This window comes from Equus asinus, chromosome 15 (genome assembly GCF_041296235.1).
Source record: "Equus asinus isolate D_3611 breed Donkey chromosome 15, EquAss-T2T_v2, whole genome shotgun sequence".
Lineage (NCBI taxonomy): Eukaryota > Metazoa > Chordata > Mammalia > Perissodactyla > Equidae > Equus > Equus asinus.
Window position 1 is genome coordinate 50321378 of NC_091804.1, and position 17251 is coordinate 50338628.

A 17251-nucleotide genomic window follows, 5' to 3' on the forward strand; every position below is an offset into this window, starting at 1 on the left:
CCCTGCCAGGACGCACCCAGCCAACAAGATCCAAGGGTTTGGCTGACGCCTCTGCAGGGTCTGAGGAGCATCCCCACACCCAGGTGCTCAGATGTCTGGGCCTTCGGGACCCCATATGGATGAAGGGCATTTGGGGCTGAGTGGGGCTGGAGGTCGTGGCCCCTGGACAGTTGGGTTGCCGGGATGTTTGCCGAGACAGCGGTCAGACGTGTGTCTGGACAGGAAGCCAGCGTGTCACCATGCTCTGGATAAACTTTAATGAGACTCAGGCAGTGACACCGCCCTACAGATGAGAATAGGCATCTACCAGCCACCCCTTCCAGCAGGGCCACCTCCGGGGCAGGTCCCAGCAGGACTGAGCCAGAACCAGCTACCCCAGGAGGCAATGGCTCTTTCCAAGGCCGTCCTACATGAGACGGAAGACGGGGGACAATTCAGCAAATGGCGTGACCCCGTAGAGTGCAGAGAGCCGGCATCGGCCCCACAGACGCTGCCTGTGTCCTGCACGTGCCTGGGCCACTCCAGCCTCTGGCCCCCTAGATCATGCCAGCCAGCCAGGGCGGCAGGAAGAGGCCCGCGGTCCCCAGCAGGCAGACGATGATGAACACCCAGAGAAAGATGCGGTCGATGACCATGGCCACGTACTTCCAATCCTCCTTCACCTGCAAACAGACACACAGTCACTCCCAGATCCCCACCCTCGGCCACGGGGCAGCAAGAACCTTCTAGAACCTGGTGCTTCACATGGCAGGTTCTCCATTTCCTGTCCTTGCCCCCAAGGGAACCAGGGTTGCGGCACACCTGCACTGAGGTGATGAGAAGGGAGGGGCACAGAGAAATGACCTGTCCAGCTGAGGTGTGGGCTCAGAAAAGCTGCGGGCTGCAGACAGGTCAGCGCCCTGTAACAGGGGGGCCAACATCGCAGATGCCGAGGGAGGTGGGTTTGGTGCTGTGGCCCCACCAGACTTCACCTGCCTGGCAGGGTGCCTGGGCTCCACGGAGGTGGGGACAGTGAGGGCCTCTGGAAGAACACCAGGGCCCAGGCCATTTCATGTGAAATTTGCCCTCAGTTTGCTAAAGCTGAAGGGGCACTGTGGAGGCCATGGAGGGCATCCTCCATTTTGCAGATGGGCAAGGGGGGCTGAGAGAGGGGGCACCCACACCCCTGATTGTGCAGGGCAAGGGCCAGGAGCGTGCTGGGTAACAGGAACCTGACTTCTAACAAGAGCCCCTGGGGGTAGACCATGTCCCGATAGTGACGGCAAAGGACACCTGCCCTCCCTCTATGCCCGCCCTCCCTGCCCCAGGGGTGCCCAAGGCCCCTCAGCCAAGGCCCCTCAGTGTCCCTAAGTCTCTCGAGGGGGAAGGCACATGCCAGAGCTGGGCGAGGCCCGGTGCTACGAGCAGGCTCTGAGCAAGGCAGAGCTTTCAGGGCACAGGGCTCCACGGAGGGGAGGTTGGGGAAAGCAGGCTTGAGGGGGTATCCTGGATGCCGGAGCGGGGGCGGGCCGTGGGAACCAGCGCATATGAGGCAGGTTGACATGTCACCTGCAGTTGCTCACTCAGACCCGATGAGGGAGGGACTGTCCTGTCTACAGACGGGGACACTGAGACACAGAGTACCTGAGGATGGGCCACGGTGCCCCCTCTATGAGTGGAGCAGACCCTGGCCCTCGCCTCCCCAGGGTCCCGGCTCCCCACCCCTTGGCCTCTCCCTGGGGCTGAGCGGGAGCAAAGGTGTGGGGAGGTGGGTGCAGCAGCCTGGCCAGGCCACAGCAGGTCCTGAGTGGGCAGCCTGTCAGCACTGAGTGACCAGAGAGGATGCAGCCCCAGGGCCCAGGCCAGCTGGGCGCTAACAGTCCAACGGCCGGGGAGGGGCAGGCTCAGTTGACCTGATTTGGGTGCTGAGGGAAGAGGATTCTTCATGGCCGCTGTCGCCCCGATTCTCTCATCAGAGGCGTCCTGATGGTTTTAAACCAGCTGAAAGGGCCGTGTTTATTCACAGAGAACCTGAGAGCACACAGGTCACTTATAAATGAAAAGTCTGCTGGCCCTCGGCGCCAGGGAGGCCCTGCAGCAGCCGCGCGCCGTCCTTCATCCTCTGTCTGAGCACGGTTCCAGGATGAAAAGCCTTCGCAGACCAAAGCCACCCTGATCCTCACCCCAGGTCCACTCTTGTCAAGTGCCTCGCGCCCCAGAGCCTGGGACACTCAGAAACCAGAACCAGGTCGCGGCAGCCGGAAGGCAATACAGATGAAGGGCATGGGACCAAGGAGCCAGCCCTGGCTGATGGCGCCACCCGACCGCTGGATGTTGTTATGTTTGCCATTACCCTTCTGAAGGCAGCGGTCACTCAGCAGCCGCTCAGACCCACACGTCACGTCGTCACATCGCCAACTTGGGGACCTGTTTAGTTTCAAGAGCTGGCAGCAAAACGCATTCCCAGAGCCCGCTTCTCCCAGGCCAAACTTGCAGAAACCTGCAGAACGGTCTCCCAGACTCTTGGGATTCGGTGGGGTGACTGTGGGAGACCGACTCACTTCTCAGGGGTGTGGTGTGTGGGCACGGGGGCCCTGCTTCCTCTCCAGGGCTTGCTCAGCTAGGGGGACAGACAGTCCCCAGGGACCACACGTGTCCGATAAACTGTCTCAGGCTGGGCCTCAGGGAGGCAGTGACCCTTCGGAGTAGGCAGAGGGAACGAGGAGCTGACGATGAGATGAAGGTCAGGGAGGGGGGACAGCTGTGTCACACCCAACCCAGAGTCTGTGTCAAGGGCAGTGGCAGCCACCAGCCAGCAGAGGAGGAAGCTGACGCAGGGCAAGGTCGATGCAGCCCCACCGATGCCAGGCCCCAGGCTGAGCAGGTAGTAATGGCCAAGCAGACTGACTGGGGTGGGCAGGGCACTCCCCCTGCCCACCTGCGTGCTGGGCCCACCCTCCCTCCCTCTGCCCATGCTCTGAACTGGGGGCTCCACCATCAGCCTGCACCCATGCTCACGGGTGCTCCAAGACGTGGCCGGCAGAGCCTGGGACTCAGGGAGCAGTCCCATTGCCCTCCCATCTCCACGGGGTCCTGAGTCTCCCACATCTGAGCTGGGACCCCTGGCCCCTGAGACCCCACACGTGCCGGGCAGGTAAATGTCTATAGAAGGAAAGAGGAAATCCCCCAAGGTGGGGTGCGGGCGGACCTGGCCAACCACGCACCAGCTGGGGGCCCGGGCACACCCTGTAACCTCTCGCTCGTGACCCAGGTACAGCAGGCATGGGGCCGTCCTGTCTCAGGGCGACACTTAGCAGAGGACTCGAGACGTTCTTCAGGCCGGCCTCCGTCCATGCTGGGGACTGAGGTGCCCCTCTGATGGTGTTCCCAGCCATGCTTGTTCAGGAGGACCAGCTCTCTGGGTTCCCCGGGTCCCTGCACAGCCTCACAGATGGGCCAGCCTTACCCCCACACGACTCTGGGCTCCCTCTCCCCAGCTTGGCGGAAGGGGCAGGGCTGTGTCCCAGACCCCAATCCTCCTGTCCTCCCACCAGGCCAAGGAGGCTGTCTGGCCCCATCCTATCTCCTTTCAGCCCCTCTCACCCCAACCCTGGGGCCCAGACTCCTCCAGGGCTCCCCAGCACTACCCCAGGGTCCCACGGGGAAGGGTGCACGCCAGGGCCTGGGGTGGAGGGAGAGGCTCACTGGGCATAGGTAGTGCCAGCAGACCCCTCCCTGTCACTGCAGGCTCCCTGTGTCCTGAAGCCCAAAAGGGATGCTCCAGTGATCCCCTCCCGGATAGCCACTTGGGGCCACCTGCCCCAGCTCCGCCTCAGGGCCCCCAGGCTAGTGTTGGAGGCTGGGGGAAGGGGGAGCGGGACAGGGTGGGGCTTGGGCTGCTATGGGCCCCAGAGCCTAGCAGCCCTTCTGGGCCCTGGTTTCTGGAGCTTTCACTGGCCGCGCCCTCCTGCAGAGTGGGAAGGGAGGCAGAGAGCATCTGCTTGTCCTGTTTGGGGCTAGCTACGGGCAGAGACTTACCGAGAAGTCTGTGTCTTCTGCCTTGAGGTGGTCTGCGATGTACTGGACGCCCTCAACTGCCCGTGTCAGGGCCGGTGACAGAGGCACATGCCGGGGCGGCCCTTTGGTGCTGCGTGCTTTGAGCGCGGTGTTTGGGGACTCCAAGGCTGGCTCCTTCTTGCGCTTGCATTTGCACGGAGAGGCCTGGTCTGGGGGTGGGAGCTTGGTCGAGGGGGCCTTCAGAGAAGTGGAGGAGCTGGCCGCTGGGTCCTCAGCCTCGGAGGCAGCAGCATCTCGGGGAACGCTGTACTGGATGCTCTGAGACCGGCACCGGACGCCGCCCTCTGCTTTGCTGGGGCTGGACATGTGCTGGACACTCAGGGACCTGGCTTTGGCAAGACCTGGGGCCCGGGTGCCAGTAGGTGGGTGGCCTGGGGCCAGCGAGGGGCAGGCGCTGGCTTTCTCGGTCTCTGAGGGCTGCAGAGTGGGGACCTGGTCCGAGGGTGACTTGCAGGCAGGCTGGGGCTTGACTGTCTCATCCAGGGGGCCACAGAAGGACGGGGTGGGTGAGGGACCCTGGCTCCGGACTCCGCTCACGAAGTTGGGCTCCCCCTCGGGCTCGGGCTCGGGCCAGACGCGTGGGGTGCTGGCCATCTTATGCATGGACTCAATAAGCCGCCTGCAGTTGTCCTTGACCACGGACGGCCGCTTCATGAAGAGCAGGCGCGGCACGACGTCCAGGAAGACCCGGCGGACCCAGGCGGGCATGGTGTGCGTGCGTGGCGAGCGGTGGTGGACGTTGAGGACAAAGACGGTGATGATGATGGAGAGCGTGACGAAGATCATGGTGAAGAGCAGGTACTCCCCGATGAGCGGGATGACCAGCGAGGTGGAGGGGATGATCTCGGTGATGAGCAGCAGGAAGACGGTGAGCGAGAGCAGCACGGAGATGCAGAGTGTGATCTTCTCGCCGCACTCGGAGGGCAGGTAGAAGACGAGCACGGTGAGGCAGGAGATGAGCAGGCAGGGGATGATGAGGTTGATAGTGTAGAAGAGCGGCAGGCGCCGGATGACGAAGGCGTAGGTGATGTCCGGGTAGACCTCAGCACAGCACTCGTACTTCCTGGTGTTGTAGGTGCCCACGGCGTCCACGATGACCCACTCACCGCTCTCCCAGAAGTCCAGCTGGTCCACGCGGCTGTGCATGCTCACCAGGTCGATCTTGGCCTTGTCGTAGGTCCAGGACCCGAACTTCATGGTGCAGTTCTGCTGGTCGAAGGGGAAGAAGGTGACATCGATGCTGCAGGAGCTCTTGTAGATGGCCGGCGGTGTCCACTGGACCCGCCCATCGTGGAAGAGGTGGGCCTTGGTCAGGTGGGTGACCGCAAAGTCCCCGTCCGCGCTGGGCAGCAAGAGAGAGAAGGGGTGAGACTCGCCAACACCCACAGCCCCGGCGCCCAGCTCTCAGGCCCCTGTGCGCCAGCCACACACACATTCCCCCCTTGCAGTGAGTGGTGAAAGGGGACAGGGCCAGGCAGAGCTGGGCAGGTGGCACTGGGCACGTCACTCACCTGCCCGCCGCAGCTCGGTCACCCCCACACTGGGGACACACGCAGATGGATACCTCGAAGCAGCCGTGTGTGCACCGTGCCTGACACACAGCCTGGTGGGGATGTCGATGATGTGATTATCTGGGGGCTGGGGCAGGGACTGGGGCCTCTCTGCCCACCTGGCCGTCCACGCCACATCCAGGGCCTCAGAGGCAAAAGCGGCCCCTGGGCACCACACTGCAGACTGAAGAACCTCACAAGGCCTCCCGGACGGATGCCTCATACCCCATGGGTCACCCCTGGGGGGGGCCAAACTCGGGGTGAGACCCATCCAGCTGCCTTCCTCTGCTCCAGACTGTGCATGCCAGCAACACTGAGCACTCTCAGTGCTGTCTCCTCGTGCACCCCCCACGACTCAGAGGCAGGAAGGACCCCCGCCCTGCACAGGTGAGGACTTGGCAGCCCATGGAAGCACAGACGGGGCCACCCAAGCAGGACGTGAACTCGAGCCTCTGGTCATCGGCCCTCCTGCCTCTCCCTCAGGCAGAGCGCCAGCTTGTAGCCCTGGGCTTCTCAGACAGAGATGTCCACCTGAGTTTCTCCAAGAGGATGCCTGCAGGTGGGGCGTGCCACATGGGCACATTTGAGGTGAGCCAGCCGGCTCGTGGTAACTCAGGGACACCTACAAGCAGCCCCATAGCCCTTGCCTGTGCCTGTTGTTGGCTGCGCTCAGCTCCGATGCCCTTCCCTCTGCAGCGAGAAGGGTCTGCTCCCGAGTCTGGTCCCGGGCGTGTACCCCGGGCTGTGGTGTGCCACTCTCTTGGCCTCAGTTTCCCCACAAGGCCCCAGCCCATCCACGCTGACTGTGGGTGGAGCCCACAGACAGGCAGAGGCAGCGGCCGTCCCTCAAGCCCCTCGGGGCAGGCCCTGCCCTCTTCAACTCTAAGCTGCTGCCGGGAGACCTCTCCACAGCCCCACGGAGCCCCACCGACAGCGTGCTGGTCTCAGCACAGAGGGTGGCACGGCTACCACGTGTCCCTCAGGCACAACGGCTGAACTGGAGAAGCTGCCCAGACCCTCTGCTCGTTGCCCCCCCTCACTTCCTTTCACACCCAGCCCCTCAGGCCTTGGAGGCAGCCGCTCCACAGTGCACGCGTTGCCATCCACATATCTACGCCAGGCAGGGTGCTGAGCGCTGCCCCAGGGAGGCTGTGCAGCCGGAGGACTCCAGGGCTCGTGGTGCAGACTGGGCGGCTTGCAGAGAGCAGAGTGCGTGCCCCGCGGGGGGAGCAGCGCTGTGCCCCCCGCTCCCCAAGCTGCCCCCTCTTAATGCATCCCCGAAAACCATCTCCGAGCTCCTTTATGAGCTGCCGCGCGTCCCGCTGCCATTACTGGAATCAATTAGGTTGAAGAGGAGCCCGATCATTCTTAATCAAAGAGCGAGGTTTTGTAGGTCAGGCCCGACACCCGGGGCCCTGGAAGGGGCTTTGTGCAGGAGCCCCCTGGGGTCTCGCGGTGGGGAGGCAGGGGCTGGACAGATGGCTGGACGAGGGGCCTAAGTGCTTCCATTTGCTCGTTTGTGAGTGCCAGGGGAGCCACTCCGCCCAGGCCTGGGCCTGCGACCAGGGGTCCCGCACGGATCACGCTCAGAGCTGCTGGCCCAGTGATGACACGGCAGCGACACGGGGACACGAGAGGACATCGGGCAGCCCCAGGCTCAGGGACCCCCAGCGAGGGTCCCGAGAATGGACAAGTCTGAGCCCGCCATCCGCGGCTGGGCTGCAGAGGCCTGGCTCCTGGCACAGAATAACCGTCGCCATGATCAGGCTGCAGCCCAGCCTCCCGAGCTGGGACGGCTCAGCCACAGGCTTTGTTTACTCAGGAACGTGAGGAGCAGGGCTTGGGGACTTGCGTTGACGGCTGTGTGGGGGAGGGCCTGAGAGCACTGCAGGGAAGAAGCGGGGACAGTGGCCAGAGCGGGCAGGCAGTTCTGGGAGCTTCCTCACCTCTTTCAAGAGCACCCTGGGCCCAGACTTTTCTTCCAGAAATGAAGTGAGGGCATGTGGCATGGGACACCTGCCCCGGCCAGGGGCTGATTGGGAAAGTGACTGCAGCCCCAGGGGAGCAGCTCTGGGTTTTCAGTCATGGGGGGTCCGATTCCCTTTCCCTGCCCCCAGGAGAGACGGGGCCCGGGGCTGGTCTGGCTGGGATGGAGCCCCCAGAAGCCCACGCGCACCCGTCCCTCCATCTCCTCAGCACTTAGCTCACAGGTGGACCTGCCCCCCAGACTCCGACAACCTCCTCTGCTCCCTCTTCCTTCTTCCGGCTGGCTTGTTGGCCCTGGCTCACGAGGGTGGGGCCCAGACACGCTGCCAGCCTCTTGCTCTCACGGCCTCAGCAGAACAGCCTGGCTAGCGCACAGCTGGACACAGGCACCTGCCACCCCTGCCCGCTAAGCCCCCTGGGGCTCACTTGTTGTAGAGGACAATGTCCGGCCGCCAGATGAGCTCAGAGGGGATGCGGATGGAGGTCACGTTCTCGTAGTCCTCGGGGTCCCAGCGCAACTTATAGTCGTGCCACTCCTGGGGCCAGGACAGGAGAAAGCCACAGGTGGTGAGGGGAGGGGCAGGGATGGGGAGGGGTGAGGAGTGGGGGAGGGGCAGGGATGGGGAGGGGTGAGGAGTGGGGGAGGGGCAGGGATGGGGAGGGGTGAGGAGTGGGGGAGGGGCAGGGATGGGGAGGGGTGAGGAGTGGGGGAGGGGCAGGGATGGGGAGGGGTGAGGAGTGGGGGAGGGGCAGGGATGGGGAGGGGAGAAGTGGGGGAGGGGCAGGGATGGGGAGGGGAGGAGTGGGGGAGGGGCAGGGATGGGGAGGGGAGAAGTGGGGGAGGGGCAGCAGCCCAAGCTCCCCTCCCACTCACTTGCTTCACCCACACATTCGTTGTCATCATCTGATTCTTCTCGTCCTAGGACACAAAGGAGAGGAAGAGAGGTCACAGTCCCCTCGGCGACAGGACACGTCTCTCTCTGGCCCTGAGTGTCCTCACCCACAAGCAGCAGCGAGGGCTGAACATGGGGACTGGGCAACCTTAGAAGGGAATGAGCAGCTCATCCCTGGAGGCAACCAAGCCCAGGATGGCCGCCCCGAGAGGACTCAGGGACGTGGGGACAAGGCCTTCTGAACATTTCCAGAAGGAAAGTGGGGACAAGGTTTGGCCAAGTTCACATGCGGCCAGGGCCTAGCCTCCCTCAGCTAAAGGCAGGTGTGTGGGAAAGGGAGGCAGCCCCCAGGGCTCCCTGGCTGCTGGAGGAGCAGCCTCCTCCCTGGACAACCTTGCCGGCCCCTGCTCACCTGTACCGCTCCCTCCCAGCTGGCTGGGCAGCCCCCCTGCAGATGGGCCCCAGGAGCAGGCACCTCCTGCTGCCAAAGCCACCCTGGTGTACAGGTGAGAAGGGCTGGACCACACTGCCCACCCTGCTGCCTCACGCCCTGCATTCCCTACTGGTTCACCGGGCTAGGCGTCAGACATGCTCCTGCTGACAAGCCAGCAGGTGAGAGCATCCTCTGAGCAGTCAAATCCCAACACAGGCGGGAGCCTCCCGAGGAGCATGGGCACCCGCAGGGACGCGGGGGTCTGCGGGAACAGGAAGCCCGGATCCTCACGTCCCACCCTGTGGGTGCTGAATGCCAACCTCTGCAGCCACGGCCACACCCCAGCCCACTTGGCACCCACTCGGGAGCGGGGCTGGGCTGCAGGTCTGGCTCCTTGCCCAAGGCTTGGGCTGGGGCCCTCAGCACCTGATGGGGAGACCCCTCGGACAGCAGGGTACCCATGGGGTGCAGGGCGTTGGGGGCAGGACCCAGGGTGCAGAGTACTGGGGGCAATACCTGAACAAGGTTCTTCTCACCCTCTGACGGTTCAGCCTTTTCCCTCACCCGCCCTGGACCAGGGACACACAAGGCCGTGGGGAAAGATGCTGAAGCCAAAGAAGGGCATCCAGGGTCAGGGCAGGGCCTTGTGCCCCTAAGGCACAGGCCTGGGTGCCTCCCACTCCTGCTTCCCCCAGGGGACAAGCCCCCCATCCTCCAGTTCAGGGAGAGGGGATATCATTCCCTGCCACTCCCGGGTACTGCCCTGGTCCTGCTCTCCCCAGGGGCCACCTAGGACAGACCACCCGGCTGCCTGAGCAGGACCCCCCGAAAGGACACTGAGGAGTAAGTGTGGCCTGAACAGGCCCAGCGCCAGAGCCTGGACACAACGTCCAAGGACCTCAGCAGTGAGCCCCGCACCACCAGACCCCTGCCTGGCCACGGTCCTGCCTGCCCCATCCCCTGCCCAGGCTCAGAATGAGCTTCACGGTGGCAGGGCCTGGCCTCCTTCCCGGGTGCCCTCCCAGCCTCGTGCTGTCCCCCAGGCGCCTGTGTATTCACAGCATGCAATGTCAGCCCAGGGCCCGGAAAGCGCCCTGGGATCCCTCAGGCTCCTCTGCAGGCGTGAACTCGCACACGCAAGCAGTCCTACCCAGACACAGACCTGCAGCAAGTACAGGAGCCCCGTGAAGGCACGGGCAGAGAGTGGCCCAGACGCGGGGCGGCCCCTCCACACACATGACCACGGGCCTCGAGCCAGCAACCAGGACTCGAGCAAGGACAGCACACACACGTGTGCTGGCATGTCCTTGGCAGCTCGGGCGGATAGCAGAGCACTCCTGTGCTGCCCGGGGCCTGGAGCAGGTCCCTCCCCGAGGTGTGGAGCCGTGTGCTGCAGGCCTCACCCTCTCCTGGGCAAGCTGGGGACAGGTGGCGGTGTGGGGAGCGATGAGCAAGCCCCAAGGAGCTCAGGTGGGAGGCGGTGGTGCAGGTGACCCAGAACCTTGAGCAGCAGACGAGGCCCCTCTGCCAGCCACCGCTGGGAACCGTTTGCGAACCTCGGGTTTGCAAACCTCTGGCTGCGGCCCAGCCGGGAGCACTTTACAGGAAGCCTGGAGGCCCAGTTCCGAGATACCTGAGGGCGGAAGCCTGGACACAGCTGAGGACAAGGCAGACCGATCGGGTCTCCCTGCTAACGGGCCCAGGCTCGAGCCTTTCTGAATGTGGCCACAGGCCCTCCCATCTCCCAAAGTCCCTCAGACACAGCTGTGCAGCCCAGGATGGCACGGCTGTGCCCATCCCATTTCATGGGAGAAGACGGTGGCCACGGTCACTAACATGATGGCACCGGCCTGGAACCAGGGCCTCCAGATGCCAAAACTAGTGGCTTCTCCCCTCACCAAGCTGACTCGAGGTTGGGGTCCTGGCAGGGGAGCGGGGTGGGCATGGCGGGTATCAACAGCCCCCTGCACCTGGACGAATTCCGGCTCCCTCCCCGGAAGCAGAGCCGGCTGGATCTTAGTGTGGAAACCCAAGCCCTTCCTAGCCCAGGGGGCCTCGGACCTCCTCACCCTCACGGAGAGCCAGCCAGGCTCCCAGAGGCCCCTCCCCACCAGGCCGGAGCCCACACTCCAAGGCCTGGGCTGTGCACCCACCACCCAGTCAGACGGCACCTGAGGATGGGCCCCCAGCTCCTCCAGAGCCATGGACCCCCAGCGGCCTCCCAGCAGCTCCTGGGTCCCTAACCAGGAAGGCAGACATACTCACACCTGTCGCCGACTCGCAGGGACCCAGCATTCCCAGCATTCCAGGCCAGTGGGTGGATAATGGGGACCTCCCAGAACAGGTGGGGGTCAGGTGCCGCCAGGGCACCGCAGGCCAGCCACCACCCACAGAGGCATTTTCCGCTCTTTGCTTCTGAAGGTGACGGCCCTGACCCACTGGTGAAATGTGGCATTTTGGTGTTTCTGGTGGAGAGAGGAAAGCGTGGAGCCTGGGGTCCATTCCCACAGAACCTGCCCTTCCTCGGGGCTCGGGCGCGGCCCCAACACGCGCAGACTACCTGGAGCTGATGGCAGCCCTTCAGCTCCTCCAGGCTCCCCCCGCCCAGGGGCCTCCTCCAGACATGGGTGCTCGCTCCAGGGTGACCCTCTGACCTATGTGTGACGGCCAAGCCCCAGAGGCCCCGCTCCCCACCTCCGGCACCTACCACGTCAATGAGCTGTGCAATGGACAGGCCGAAGTGGACAAAGACCACATCCGAGATGTTGGCCACAGGCCGGGACCACTTGTTGTAGCCAGAGAAGAGTTTTTTCAGCAGCCGCTCCTCGGCGTGGGCCTGGGTCTCCACATCGCTGCTCACTGTTGGGCGGGCAGGCATGTGGCTCAGGGGTGAGGAACCGTGGCCATGTAGGCTACCCCTGCCGGCCTCATGCCAGGCCATGCTCAATCACCCTGGCTTCCTTCCAGTACCTCACAGCACATTCCACCCACCTCAGGACCTTTGCATGTGCTGCCTGACTCTCCGCCTCGGTTTCTCCTCTCCTCTCAGGTGTAAAAGTAACTCCCTCAGGGGAGCCTGTCCAGATCCCTCAGGCCTTCCTAGCAACCTGCACCTCACCACAGAAGCTGGGAACTGATCTGATAAGTGCCGATTTGGATAAGTCTCCTCGTCAGACCATGACTTTGGGGGGAGAGGCTGTATCTCTGGCTACCAGCAGAGTTCGGAGAACCTTGCCTCCAAGTGCAAGGTAGGGGTAACCGCAGGACAGGACACCAGGGGCCAGAGGGCAGAGGGTGCAGGCCCAGGTGGGGAGACAGAGGAAGGGGAGTGAGGTCTGCCCACCAAGAGCCTGCTTCCTGTGGCTGCCAGCAACTCTGACTCACCCCCAGAAGGAATCCCCTGCTGCCTGGGGAGGGGCCCCCTCCTTCAACCCAGCCCCACCAGCCAAGCTGTGGTCTGAGGCCTCCCTGCACTGGTGCCTCCACAGCACGAGGGGTTGGGGAGGGGATAGGAGACCCCCGCTCCCTCCCCCTCTCAGCTCCATCCTGCTCAGCTGTGAGTCACAGACTGGACCTCAGGAGGGGTTCACAAGCTCCCCTGGGGTCAGTCCTAGACCCCCGGGGCTGCCCAGGGGATGGGAGGGGAGGGGGAGGCAGAGGGGGCTGGAACTTGCCTGCCGCAGGGAACCTGGGGGAGTAGAAAAGGCGCTCAAGAGGCGCCACTAAGGGCAGAGGCCACCCCTCTGATCCCCTATACAAGGAGCAGGCACGGGGTGTCTGCAGGGAAATCTGGACGAGGGACGGGGGCGGGGTGGGGGTCCGGGGAGATGGGCCCCGCCTCTCTCTCCCCAAGTTGGAGCTTCTGGGTCCAGCTCCTGAAACAGCAGCCCCTACCCCCACCCAAACCCCTCTCCTCGCGTTCGCGGGCTTAACTCCTTCCTCGCCGGCCTCAGCCCGCCCCGCACCACAGCCTTTGCGTCTAGTGGGTGGAGGAGCCCCCGCGGTTTGGAACCGCAGCCAGGTGCCTCTCCTCCTTTGGCTCCGAAGGTCTGAGGATGCCCTGAACCGAGCGAAACGGGGCCGTCCAGCGCCCCGAAACTTACCGGGCAGGAGGCCGACCCCCAGAAGCAGCAGCAGCGGCGGCAGCAGCGGCGGCGGCGGCGCCCCCGGGCCCCCGAGCTCCATGGCGCGCCGAGCGGGCTCTAGACGCGGGCAGCTCCCGGCTCCGCCGCGCCCCAGCTCCAAGGCCCGCGCGCGCCCAACTTCATGCCCCCCGCGCCGCGCAGGCCGCTCCGTCCACCGGGCCTGCTCGGCCGCTCCTCCCGCGGGGCGCGGCGCACGGACACCGGGCCGGAGTGCGGGGCTGTGGCCTCAGCGGCGCGGCCCCGCCCGGACCTGCCCGCCGCCAGCCGGCGAGGAGGAGGGGGAGGAGGGAAGGGAGGAGGGAGCAGGAGGGAGGGCGAGGGACGCGAGGGGAGGAGGAAGGGGGGACGGACCACGCGGCGGGAGGGGCGCGGAGGCTGCGCTCGGCCGGCGAGGGGGTAAAGTTTTCGTCGTCCTCCCTCGGCTGGGGGCGCGCCCGAGTCATGTGGGGGCCCCGTAGTCACCGCATGCGACTGAGGGATCCCGGCACCGGTTTCCGGACCACGAGACACTGACCCCCACCCCGTCTCCAGCCCCAGTGTCCCCGCCGCCTGCCTGGAGGCGAGGCGCGCACCCAGGGGCTCCGGGTGTGAGGAGGGGCGCCCCGCACGCGTCTGGTTAACTCCATGCCCCCCGCCCCGCTTCGCAGTTTGGAAATCACAAGTCGCTCGTCGCCTTCCCCAGCGAGGCGTTCAGGAAAGAGCCGACCCCCATCCGCCCGTCCCTGGCGGACCGGGAAGCATCCACTGGGAGCCCAGGCCCCGCGGCCCGCCTTTCTGGGGACAGGGAAGGACCGTAACGCCCCGCCCGGGGCGGAGCCGCCTCCAGGTCCGGCCTGAGGCCCGGGTCTCCACCCCACCTCCGGGCGGCCTGCGAGCCGGCGGACTGCGCGGCGTGAGGGCGGCCCCGCCATCCCGCTCGCGGTGGACAGAGGCGGAGGGTCTGGGCCAGGTGCCCGGAGAACAGACCGCGGCGCCCGGGCCTGGCGGGGGCTCCGCCTCAGGTGGGTCGAGGCGGCTGCCGCCCGAGCAGCAGGTGCTTGGAGGAGGGGCCGGGAGGGGCCGCTCTGTGCGGTGGGGCTGGAGCTTCGCGAGCAGACGGTGCCGCTCCGCAGAGGCCGGGACCCTCGGCCACCCCTGCGCGCCAGCCCCCGCCCGGAGCTCTGCAGGGGGACCCAGCGCCAAACGGAGGCTTCGGTCTGGCTGCGGGCAGAGAAAGGCTGGAGCCGGCCCCGGCGCTCCCCTGGCGTCCACAGCCACCCCTGGGGAGCAGAATGGGGGTCAGGAGCCCCCTCGGCCTCCCCTACTTCATGCAGGGGATGCTGTGCCAGTAACAGGCATAGGCCAAGGTGGCAGCTTGGCCAGCGACAGGCACTGCCCCTCCCCATCTCCCCTGCCCCCTATCACCCCCTGCACCCCATCTCCCCCTGCCCCCTCCCCATCTCTCCCTGCCCCTCTGCATCTCTCTCTGCCCCTCCCCATCTCCCTTGTCAGCCCATTTCCCCTGCCCCCATCACCCCCTGCCCCCTCCCCATTTCTCCCTGCCCCATATCACCCCTGTCCCCCCCCCCCGCCCCCTGCTCCTGCCCCCAGCCCGAAAGCACTCTGGCTCCAGGTTTAGCTCATGGCACACCTGCTCTGAGGCCTCCAGGGGATCTTCCCACAGGAGCCTTCTGTCTGCTCCCAGGCACGCAGCTTTCAAAATGCTGGTCCCTGAGCAGCAGCCAGTCTCAGCAGTGATGTTTGCTCCAGTCTGTGGGCTTCCCGGACACTGGCCCAAGCCACTGAGACACCTGGACGAGTTGGGCTCTCACAACACCCCTGTGAGGTGGGTTCTTGTTATTCCTGCATCCCGATGAGGAATGGATGCACAGAGAGGTTAAGCCACATGCCCAAGGTCGTGTCGCCGGTAGTGGGATTCCAACCCAGGCTTCAGGGACTGCACCCTGGCTTGCTCTGGGCCTCGGGCATAGCATGTCCTAAGGCTCGCCTGTGCCCCACTGAGATGATCTCCTCATGCTGCCCCATGGTCCATGCTTCCTGGAGCCAGGGAAGCCTGTGCTCTGGGAAACCTCTTGGACAGGCCAGCCCAGTGCGTCACCCTCCCACAGGTCAGCCCACAGGCCGGAGCCTGGTCTGGTTGGCATCCATTTCTGCAGGCAGGCCACAGTCCCTCCAGGCAGGACCCCTCTTCCTGTTCCTCCTTCTCAGCCAAGATGCCACCCACCCAGGCAGTGTCAGACCCTGGGTTTCTTGGCATCTATTCTGCCCCTTCCATGAGCCAGCTCTGTGCTAGGAACCAGAAGGTTCTCCAAGCTGAGTGGAGAGTTGTCCTGAACCAGGAGCTGGAGAACAGGCTCTGCCATTGCTAACCAGGTGCAAGGGAGGGAGGAGGGCAAACCAGCGACCTCCTCGCCCTCCCTGGGACGTTCCCTCACTGGCAAGCAGAGGCCACTTGCCCCCCAGGGCACCAGCCACATGAAGTTTAGAACCTTAGAACCTGCCGGAGCCTCTCTCTCAGGAAGGAGACCCAGGGAGCCCGACGAGCATCAGGGGCTCCTGGGTGGGAGCATGCTCGCTGCCCCCTGTGTTTCACATCCTGCCTCGATGAGAAAGTCCCTGCTCCACACTGTCCCAGAACAAACGGGACAGCGCCTGCTCGACAACCTGCAGAGCCCATCCCACGTGCCCCGGGTCCCTTCTGGAAGCCTCTCCTGATGATCTCAGCATCCCCATGAAGAGAGGTCACCATTACGCTCATGTGACCACTAGGAAGGTGAGGCATACCCAGGGTTTGCCGCTGGCTGATAAAGCAATATCTGCCAGTCATTCTGGGACACACCAATGCCTGTCGGAAACCAGGATGCTCCCTCATGCCTCTGCTTTTAGGCTCGTCCCAAGGGACCCATTAAAGTTGAGTGCTCCTGCGAATGTTAGGCTGGAGTCAAAGGAGAGAGGGGTCACGGTGAGCTGGGCCAATCCGTGAAGACTTCCTGGGGGAAGGGGCATACAGGGAGGTAGTCCCAGGGACCACGGACGTCCACCCACGGCCAGGCACGTGGTGGGGAGTTTACCTAAGTTCCAGATTCTGGCACACACACCCCCAGACGACTCTTCAGCCTGGGCCAAGGCCTCCAAATCTGACAGCCATCTCCAGGCGGCTTCAGACTCAGAGCTGATTTGACCCGAGGACTCATGCAGAGAATCAGGCTGGCCCCCACCCCTGGCCGGGTGTTGGAATTGCCCCCGGGGCTGCATCTGCACAGGGAGAGGAGCGCAGGGCCTCAGCAGGAGCTGCAGCAACTCAAAGGCTGAGTCAGCTCCCTGTCTTGTTTCTCTTCACTTGGGCTCAAGCTGTCGAGATGGTGACTCTCCATGGCCAATCCCACAGGTGAATTCAGCCAGAGAGCCCAGCCAAGTCCAGCAGGCCTGTCTCTCCTGGCACCTGAGGTCAGACTGGGGTCAGCACAGGTCCCGGGGGCTCCTGCAGACACAGCCCTGTGGCTGGCATGCACACCCTCACACACATCTGTGCAACCTCGTCTGGCTTTCCCTGGGGCTTTGCTAATGCAGCGAGATTAATCATGTCTAACTCATTAATTTGCACGGCCCTCCCTCCCCACCTGCGCCCGCTGGAAAGCACTTGTCATGGGAACCTAGTAATCATGACAGCCACTGAATTAGGTCCTTACTCCAGGCCTCTGGGCCCTTCCCTCTGCTGCTTCTGAAAGCCTCTTTCAGAGGAAAGGAAAACCCCCAATTCACAGACAAATGAGGCCTTTGGGGCCCAGGAGCCTCCCTGCCCCGGGGAGACTTTGTGACAGGGGCCACGTCCTCTGAGGGTGATTGCAGGTGGGGGCTGAGAGGGGGAGGGTTGTGGAGCAGGCTCCTCAAAGACCCCTCTCCACACCCCGCCCCCCCCCCCAGCCAATGTCATGCCAACTCCAAAGACAGCCACTGGCACCGGCTGACGTGGAATGTGGAAAGTGACATCTGCAGGCGCTTCTCTCTCTGGCTACCCCCCCGGCCCCCCCGCCACATGCCGTGCCTGCCCTCCACCCTCCACCCCATTCGAAGGACATTTCCATGGTAACCAGTTGTTGGATAAACAGCAATCTGAATTAAAGGTGGGAGCTTCAGCTGAGTGCCAAGTCCGAGCCGCACGGGAACAAGGAATCCTCTTGGGGGCCG

At 64.5% G+C, this 17251-nt stretch overlaps 1 protein-coding gene across 6 annotated transcripts; it reads right to left on the reverse strand.

Annotated features, from left to right (window-relative positions):
- Nucleotides 1–234: 234 nt before the first annotated feature.
- Nucleotides 235–14845, reverse strand: CHRNA4 (cholinergic receptor nicotinic alpha 4 subunit). Of its 6 annotated transcripts, none has more exons than XM_070486262.1 (7): nucleotides 14694–14845; nucleotides 13022–14322; nucleotides 11626–11777; nucleotides 8467–8511; nucleotides 8019–8128; nucleotides 4018–5262; nucleotides 235–662 (listed from the first exon to the last, which is right to left on the reverse strand). In XM_070486262.1, the coding sequence occupies exons 6-7, from the start codon at nucleotides 5251–5253 to the stop codon at nucleotides 537–539; spliced, it is 1362 nt and encodes a 453-aa protein (XP_070342363.1). In that variant the 5' UTR covers nucleotides 5254–5262; nucleotides 8019–8128; nucleotides 8467–8511; nucleotides 11626–11777; nucleotides 13022–14322; nucleotides 14694–14845; the 3' UTR covers nucleotides 235–536. The 6 variants fall into 6 exon arrangements, with proteins under 6 accessions (XP_070342363.1, XP_014704619.2, XP_070342360.1 ...); XM_014849133.3 differs by having other exon boundaries at nucleotides 4018–5398; nucleotides 14694–14844; XM_070486259.1 differs by lacking the exons at nucleotides 13022–14322; nucleotides 14694–14845 and adding an exon at nucleotides 11184–11383 and having other exon boundaries at nucleotides 4018–5398; nucleotides 11626–11762.
- Nucleotides 14846–17251: the final 2406 nt, after the last annotated feature.

Bases quoted from the DNA above. Each gene is read 5' to 3' on its own strand.
- CHRNA4 (XM_014849133.3), bottom strand. From the start codon at position 13,103: ATGGAGCTCGGGGGCCCGGGGGCGCCGCCGCCGCCGCTGCTGCCGCCG. The intron at 8,129-8,466 runs GTGAGTGGGAGG...TCCTGGCCCCAG, and splicing joins CGAATGTGTGGGTGAAGCAA to GAGTGGCACGACTATAAGTT. The intron at 5,399-8,018 runs GTGAGCCCCAGG...CTTGCTGCCCAG, and splicing joins GACATTGTCCTCTACAACAA to CGCGGACGGGGACTTTGCGG.